Source organism: Saccostrea echinata, unplaced genomic scaffold, assembly GCF_033153115.1.
Source record: "Saccostrea echinata isolate AGI-Se365-2 ecotype Australia unplaced genomic scaffold, CSIRO_AGI_Sech_v1 ptg000005l, whole genome shotgun sequence".
Taxonomy (NCBI): Eukaryota; Metazoa; Mollusca; class Bivalvia; order Ostreida; family Ostreidae; genus Saccostrea; species Saccostrea echinata.
The window spans coordinates 11850191-11859546 of NW_026889754.1; the positions used below are offsets into that span (position 1 = coordinate 11850191).

Genomic DNA, 9356 nt, shown 5'->3' on the forward strand with positions numbered 1-9356 from the left:
AATTAAAGTATATCTTGAAGTTTTTTTTTATTGAAATTAGAGTTCATTGTCATCCAGGAAAGTTTTGTTTAATTATAAACGATTTATATTAAGCGCTCTTTACAACTTTTGGAAAAATGTTTGTTATACGCATGCTCCTGCCTAAGCAGTAAATACTGTAAATTTTATACATCCTTCTTGTTATAGTGGTGATGTAGCTCCTATGTAGAGCGTTTGCCCGCTGAAAAACCGAACGGGGTTCGAGTCCCGAAGTGCGTGGAGCAATTTTTTTTAAATTCAAAACGGAATTTTTTGATGTGATGTGATGTTACTTGAAATAATTAATTGCTTTCAGAATGTTAAAAAATATATATATATTTCCTATCATTAGACATGGACAACAGCATGGAAATGAGCGACTATGATACAGGAACCTCAAGTTTTTTTTATATTATTTTCTTTGTGCAAGGTATTTTTTGTCAAGATAACACGCTGTTTTACTGATTCAGATTAAGTGAATGAGAACAAAAATGAATCGATTAATTGACTGTTAAATTAATGAATCGAGAAATCAGTGTATTTCAAGAAGTTCGGTTTCAGATTGGTCAAGTTAAGATGAAATGACAGAAGAGGAAGAAGTCATAGCTCATCGAAGTATTGAAAATTTGTTTATCATTTTATTTTTATGCCCATGTAATCGAAGATTCAGGGGTATATAATGTTTGCCCTGCCTAAACGGGGTATCAATGTTTCACAATCATATCTTGTAACTTTAAGTAAATCGATACTTCATATTGATAATGGCGTTTTAATATTCATATTTACGAAGATTTTTATACATCATAGGAAAAAGAGGTCGGCCATCAGGATGAAATCGGCAGTTTTCCGAGGAGGAGTACGAACCTGCTGATGAACTCGGCGATTCAGCCAATCTGGGTTTGTTTTTATTTGTTTACTGTTTATTTTTTTTTTCTTGAAAGTTAAATCGAATTTTCTGCTGCAACAAAAAAAAGGTATTCTTTACTTTGATAGAGAAGAGGAAGAGGAATTTTCTCCCGGTTGACATGATGCTTGGCATCATGTGCTGTACAAGTCTCTGTGCGACATTATTCAATGCCGACGAGATAGTCAGCCACAGAGAAAACTACCAAGTCTAAACAACCATGAGAGAAGTCAGTGGTTGCTAGATTTTCTCTGGAGCCATTCGAAGTACAAAATAAATTATGAAAACATTAAAAATAGCAAGATAACCCCCCGTCCTCTTTATCTCACCAGAGATACTTGCCCTGCACTCAGAACACAAAATGAAATTATTTTGGAAATAAGTGATAAATCCAGTCTTTCATAAAAATGCGAAAAAGGAGTAGATTTGAAAAAAATATTTTCTCATCAAGATAAAAAAAAAGAAACTACATATGATAAGACACAAGAAACCTTGTTACAACGGCAATATAGAATTTCAATCCAATTCTTTCTCAGACGTCCGCATCGAATTCATCGTGGACGTCTTAGAAAACATTAAGTTGAATGGTAAACTCTCAGATGTCTGCATCGAATTATTCGAGAAAACATTTCATTCATTTTAATGTTTTCTCAGACGTCCGCGATGAATTCGATGCGGACGTCCGAGATCATTTTGGATTATAACAAAACTTTCAATCCAATGGCAACAGAAATAAAAAGATTAAAAAGAATTTCTATAAGACAGAGGAGTTTCATAAATATTACATTAATATTGAAGGTTAATATACTCTTCATTAAGCAGGGAAAATAATTTTTTTTTTCTGTCTTTAGGTTCAATGAATCAACTGGAAGTTGGTCGTTTCGGTTCATCCTAGGCACAACGACAGTGTGCCTAACCTGCTTTAGGATAGCGTTGGGAATTCCTAAGTCAACTTTCTATGAAATCAGAAAGAAATTCCTGAGTAATTTTTAATATCTCTTATAAATCATGAATGACTAACATGTAGGAAAACATTTAGTGAAAGATCATGAGAGAGAGAGAGGGAACATCAGAAAAACATGGAAACCACGACATATAATATTTCTAATCCTAAACATTAGTTAAACCCCCATATTCAATCTGGATTTGTCTGTCCGTCTGCATGTGTGTCAAACACTTTCATTTTCGAGCAATATTAAAAGAAATCCATTGAACTTTGGCAAGGAACTCTTGTATCATAATTCTCTATGACTTAGGTATTTGGAAGTGCCCCACTCCTACTGAAAATGTATTATTGTGCCCCCTCAAAATGAAATTTACCGTTCAATATCTATGAAAAATCCAAAAAAGTCGGTTTCTGTCATATTTTCAATGTGTTTGCATCTTGTAAATATCCACATCAGCTGAATTCTGATTTGTTAATAATCGAGTCGCTGTATCTTTCTAGGTTTTCAGTAAAAATTCTTTGAAATCTTACAGGAATTGAAATGATGCACTTTCTGTTTTTAAGCATATCTTCACCTTTTTATGTAGATAAAGAGAAAACTATCATCCAGCACACTAAAACAAAGCCAAAGCAGCCCAGCACCTCGGAAGCCCTTGCTTGGTTAGAACTCTGTGCCAGTAACTACGGCGAAAAAATTCCAAACACCACGCAAATCCACTTACCTCCTTGTCAATCAAAAACAACATTGTACGAACAAATGGTAGAGGAAACCAACATCAACATCTCTTTGTACCATTTTCTTAACATCTGGAAATCGGAATTACCGCATATCGCTATCCCCAACGTAAGAAATATGTTTGACATATCCATGTTACATGTACAATGTTGTTGAAATCTAGAAATATCGCCATAGGACACGAATCCCCCCCCCCCCCCCGATCATTACAGTAGTAATGCAACATGAACATTGCATTAAAGTATGAAGCAGCTAGCTTGATGAAAATATCTTGATTAGCTTCATTAGAAGAAGTCAGTTCTTTACTCACAAAAAATAGTTAAGTTAGAGTTCATTGTAGATTGAACATATGTTTAAGCTTTCATAATTATATTTTTATATTATACTTTCATGTAAATTAGTTGAATCTGATTCGTCGAGAAACATTTGTTAAAAAACACTATTGCCCGCTGAATGATGAAGCCACGTCCTCAAGCGTAGCAACAGTCAAAATTGTTTGACGACGGGTGATATTCCCAAAAAAATAGTGACTGCGCAGAATTTATGAGCGCAAGGTTCACTGTTATATGTATTTGTATAAAACACTTAGTATAATATTACCATAACAAAAATTTCATAAAAATAAGAAAGCAACATATTCCTGGTGTATTGGCATCATTTGGCGGAGAGAGTTAACAGATGCAAAGCTCTGAAGATAAAAATAAACATAGATGCTGGCCACTAGGGTTTGACCTTTTCACCTGGGTCCGCCGTCATAAAACTTTGAGAATTCTCAAAAAAATTCTCAACTCAACTCTTGAGAATTACTCAGCCAAGAATATTCTCAAAACCGCCGTCATAAAACGATTTGAGAATATTCTTAGCTGAGTAATTCTCAAGAGTTGAGTTGAGAATTTTTTGGAAATGAAAATCTCGCGTGATGTTTTTTTCGATGTTTGAAGTGGCCTTGTGGAGCTCTTTAGCGCCAGAAAGGTAAGAATATATGTGTAGTTACACGTAAATAAAAACAAATTAGCATATTTTTCATCGTCTGCATTATATTTTATACATACACATACGTTTTACACCATAATGGACAAAAAAACAGGGACAGAATTGGGGAGTTAATGAGGAGGTTGCCCTCATTGAAGAGGTCAAATCGAGGGCAACCACACTTTGGGGGGCATTGAAAGGGAGCAGAGTTAAGGGGAAGGGTAAAGAAATAAAAGAAAAGAGTGGCAGTCAATTGCCGACAGACTAAATTCGTAAGTAGTTTGTTTAATGTAGATTCAATGAGTAATTTATTTTTTAAATATAATTATCATTTTTCGGGTTCCGAATATACAAACTTTTCACTATTTAACATTAAACATACATATACTTTCATTTGCATATTATATTTTGTAAATCGGTCATCACTAATTGTTCAATCAGCTGTAGAAAATAACGGCAGCTAAAATACGATCACGTTAATACCTTTCTCACGAGATTAGATGGGAATGGGATTTTCCATTCTTAAGTTATTTCTATTTTTAGTTACACGCTCAGATAAACTTGAAAATGGGAGCGGATCAAATATTTTAGTATTGTTATAATATTTGCAGACAATTTGACACCAGAAAGCGGAGTTGGGAGGAAATACAGAAAAAAAAAACATTATAACATCAAAATAAGAAGTAAAGACTGTTAACTTCCTATACTTTTTAGCAGAGAAATGATTATTAAAAGTAATTTTTTTTAATTGTAAAGAGTAAAAAAAAAACAACTTCAAGCAAATACACTATTATATATATATATATATATATATATATATATATATATATATATATATATATATATATATATATATATATACGCAATCTCATTCCCTGTTCCTTAAAAAATGATGACATCTTCACCTTTGTACATGTGTGTAGAATTTTTTTTAATGAATTATAGGCAAGGAGAAGTTGGATGGTCTAAAGAGGCCTAAAACTGGAGGAGGGCCTCCTCTACCCCCATTGACTCAAGGGGAGGAAACATAACTTAAATTATCTGAAAAAGAACCCAACATCCATGGCCTCGAGGGAGGGGTGGATACTGATGGCATAGTTTGTAGTACATTATATATATATTATTATTTATGTTCCTTGTAATTATAGCTCTAACTCATCAATTAAATTTTAATATATTTTTTCTAATTATTAAAGATCTATATATTCAATTGCCAAATTAAGCTATATTTAGACACTAATTATAAGTTTGTTTTTTTCTTCAATTATGGTAAAAAAAAAATTACAATCAGTATTTTTGTTACTTTTCCAGCTCCAACAGCCAGTGTCATCACAGTCCCTGAAAATGCCCAAGGAGAAAATGCAGGGATAAATGCACAAGATAAATAAATGTGATTTGTTCTTAATTATGTAAATGGTATGTATATGGACTGAAAAATTAGGACAAAAATTCAACATGACAATGCAAAATGATGTTGATTATTAGTTCAGTGAATGTTTATCTGTCAAATTCTTAATCATTCATGAGAAGACAGAAATAAACAGTCCTCCTATGCAGTTCAAGCTTCAATTCTCAAAACAAGAATTTTTAAGAATACAGATTCATTTGACAAATAATTTTGCAGATTTAGATTCTTCATCTAACACCCAATTGCAAGAAAGGCGAGATATAGAAATGTCATCTGTTAGACATAAAAGAAAGGAAAAGAAAGGTTTGTCAGCAAAATGTAGCACTTCTCTCTCTTTCTCTCTCTCTCTCATATCAAATAAAAAAGAAAGAAAGGTTCAATAACATAATTATATTTTATGGATTATAATATGTATTAAAAATAAATGTATAGTTAAATAAAGACAGTCCAATATCTATTTCAGTATGATATAGCATATTTTTTATTTAAAAAAATCTAAATTGTATAACTTCTTTTCAATCTGCTGATAATTAGTCAAAGCTTCAAAACACAAATTGAAATAGTACAAAACAGTATTCAAGTGATTTTTTTCAGCTCTGGAACACATCTATTGAATTATTTCTAAATGATCAACAAAGAAGATGAAAAAATGTTAATATACATGTAATATGTAAAGCCAATTGAACAAAAATAAAGAATCTAAAAAAAAAAAAAAAAAACTTTAGTTTTAGGTTTAATGCATTTGTAATTTAATCAAACAGGTGAACCCAATAAAAGAAAACTTGAAGAGTTGGAAGAAAGAAATTTAAAGCTAGACAATGAAAGATTTGAGGAGGAGATCCTTAAGGTGAAACAAGAGAGGGAAGTCCTGAACATCCATAAGGAGGTTCTCACCCTGAAGAAGCAGAGGCCTCTGTTAGACATTCAAACAACATATCCTGAAATGTTGGTCCATATTTCATCAGAACTTTAAATATGCTTTTATTTCACCTTTAGCTCATATGAACCAAAAGTTTAAACAAACTTTTCTGATCACTGTTGTCCATGACATCTGCCTATAGCTGTCTGTCCTTCTGTCTGTCCTTAGGGTGTTGTCATGGTTACTAAAATAGAAATTTATGGGATTTTTTTTCTCAAATTGATACTCTTCTTACAGTTTAATTCTGATTTCAATAAGACTTTGTACACAAGTAGACTATGCTATCCAGTAGAGCTACAATCTTATCAGACTTCTGGTTTTAATATATCAAGTAGTGCAGACTCAAGTTGGTTTCGATCTTAGCATAGGCCAATGTGAATCATGTGAGCATTGTGTCCCATGGGTCTCTTTTATCCTTGGAACTTCTGAAATAAAATACATTGAGAGAGAGAGAGAAAGAAAGAGAGAGAGAGAGAGAGAGCAAAACTGGACCTCTTTTCATAAAAAAGTTAATAAAATTAAAAACATTTCTCTGACTTGGCTTAATTGTGTACCTAATTTAAACTAGGGACACTAGATCTACAGTTTGCATTAATATTTCTTTTAGAAAAATCCTTGTGTAATTGCCGCTCTCTTTAATACCCCATCGTTGCGGACTTGTCCAGGTTCCTGAATATTTTGCTGGATGCAGGCGGCAACATCAATGTTTGTTAAATTCTGCTGCACACAAATATCTCCTCTGTCAATTCCTAGATTATGGAGTATTACACAAGCTGTAATGAACTGTACTGCTTGGTCTGGGGATACCCTGAAACCCGATTTGGAGAGCTTGGAATCTCCTCTTCATGATGCCAAAGGTCTGTTCAATCAAGACACGGGTCTGGCATAGACTGGCATTATACCTCTCCTCAGACTGCGTCGCGGGTGCTAAATAGGGTGTCATGAGGTGTCTTGTAAGGGGGTACCCAGAATCCCCAAGCAGAATCCCATCATGTAACCCTGAAAATTAAATGAGGGTATAAAGGCATGCTTAAGTCAAGCTAGAACATAATCAATGCAATTCAGGAAAAGGATACATATGGAGAAACACATTACATGTACATTGTAGTTACATTAATATATAATCTGAAGATGTACCATTTTCAAATTGTTGGTAAAGGTGTGAATTTCTCCAAATTCTCGAATCGTGACATGATCCAGGCCACCTGGCACAAAGTGAAGTCACCTTGAAAGTGGGACTACATACCATCTAAAGAAATCCATGTTTTTAAACATATGTTTTCATAAAATTATATTTTAACAATTATTTATTATTCTAATTTCTTTTTTATGATTAATTTTTGAAGTACAGCTGTAGCTGACATCCCTCATTATAAAATTAAAAAGGTCTGATGTCTATTCATAATGCCAAAGAAAGTGAGCTTCTACAATGAAATATTATGGTCAAACCAACTTCATACATGTTCTAGCTGCTATATAAAAAATCAAAAGTTAAATCCTTAAAAAAAATTTTTTTAAATACCTGAACATTGAGGCTATGGAATCCCTTCCTGTTCACATAATCAGGTTCATTCAGTGATGGAGTTTGAATTCTTATCTGGGTTCCATCAATACAACCCAAAACTTTGGGAAAACCTGTCCATGAAAATTAATAATAATTGTTTCAACTTTAATTATATGAAGACATTAAAAGTATGAAGGTTGTATGGCTAATATATTAAAAAACAAATTACATGTATATTTATTTACTTATTTCTAGCAAGAACAACCCAAAACATCTCTGTATTTTTTTAACAATACCTTAAACTCATTTGAAATTCATATATCAAAGTAATTTAATTAATAAAAATATTTATTTCATTTTTTGTTTTCTTTTTTTTTCTTTTTTTTTTTTAAATTGCCATTATTGATGATTTTCTAACAAAAAATACCCAACCCACAATTTTTTTTTCTAACACAGCAGTAAAAACATAGAACATATATAAATGGAAATAAGAAAAACAATTATTTGAAAAAAAAAGTAAAAAAACAAACAAACAAACCAAAAAAAAAAAAACAGTAGTAATTCTTTCCAATGTGCTACAAGAATTTAAATTAGTATTTATTTTGCACTAAGTATTGTTAATATTTATAGCTTAAATATCATTACACTTTATTGTCAATGTTGACAAATAACAAACAGAACAGCTTTGTTTTGAAAGTTTGTGTTGGATCCACCACCTAATTTCACTATTGCATTAAATACAGTTGTAGCCCTTAGTGGAACTCTTCCTATCTTCCGTAAATGCCGACGGGAAAAAAATGCAATTGACTGTAAGGGGATTTTTCATAAATTTACAGAAAAGTAAGTATTCTTTCCAGTGTATTTATTGACTTAATTGTTGTTTTTGTAATCTTTCAGTCATGTAGTGTATTTAAGGGTTTGCACATAAAAACAAAGAACGATTTTTGCAGTGTTTTTTTTTTTTTGTTTCCTAAATTATAGGTCTTACCTGCAACTCTTCTGAATCCTTCCTTGACTTTGGTCGCTATTTCACCTACAGGAAATTTTATCAGATTATTAAAAACTTCAATGATGGCCCTCGCTACTGCTTTAACAACCCTTCCAGTCGTACATTCTGAAGCGTTAAGACTGTCTCCAATAAGTCGTAAGTGTGCCCCTGTAGCCACGAAACGGAGAAACAGTAGAACCTGGATCAGTGGAGGAATGGGTCGGTTCCTGGCAGTATCTGCTTGAAGATCGTCACTGACACCATTTACAATATAAAGTATGCTACCCGGAGAAAAACGATATCTCTGAAAAAACTCTTCCTCCTCTAGACTCTCCAAAGGATTGCTTAGGTCACGAAATACTCGTGGTCGCCTCAAAACAAGCAGATTCTGTCTCCTTCGACGTCGACGTTGGATCATGGCAGCCATTTTTAATGCTTGAGAATGTACTTAAGTTTGCTTTATAGTAAACTCAAATATCTGAGAATAGAACAGAGTTTGAGAATTTTTATTTTACTCAACTTTTTTATGACGGCCGCTGAGTCTGAGAATTTAGGATTTGAGAATATTCTCAGACTTGAGAAGATTCTCAGACTTAAGTATGTTTTATGACGGCGGACCCTGGACGGTTCCAAGAAAATGATTCATTGGAATACGGCTGTTTACTTGTTTATCAAAAGATATATTTGGTTAGGATGAAGGAGCAACCAATAGTATTGCAGTGACCAGAGGTCAGTTGTTGGTATAAATTAGCTACAACAAATAATATTTAAAGATTATGCAAAAGATAGGAAAGGATTTTTAAAGTGCATTAGGAAATTAAAGAGTTTTGGAAGACAGAATAATAGCAATTAAAATTCAAATTAAAATTAAGAGTCATTATTGCAAAATATGAAGGAATAACAAATATGGGAATGTACGACTTCAAGCATAAAACAGGCGGCCGGGATAGACATAATTTCA

At 32.7% G+C, this 9356-nt stretch overlaps 1 protein-coding gene and 1 pseudogene across 1 annotated transcript; one reads left to right on the forward strand and one right to left on the reverse strand.

Moving 5' to 3' along the window:
• Positions 1-372: 372 nt before the first annotated feature.
• Positions 373-5957, forward strand: LOC133179659 (uncharacterized; annotated as a pseudogene).
• A 700-nt stretch (positions 5958-6657) lies between these two features.
• Positions 6658-8822, reverse strand: LOC133179660 (putative nuclease HARBI1). The gene is made up of 4 exons (XM_061314361.1): positions 8396-8822; positions 7426-7538; positions 7041-7152; positions 6658-6902 (listed from the first exon to the last, which is right to left on the reverse strand). The coding sequence occupies exons 1-4, from the start codon at positions 8820-8822 to the stop codon at positions 6658-6660; spliced, it is 897 nt and encodes a 298-aa protein (XP_061170345.1).
• Between the last annotated feature and the right edge of the window lie 534 nt (positions 8823-9356).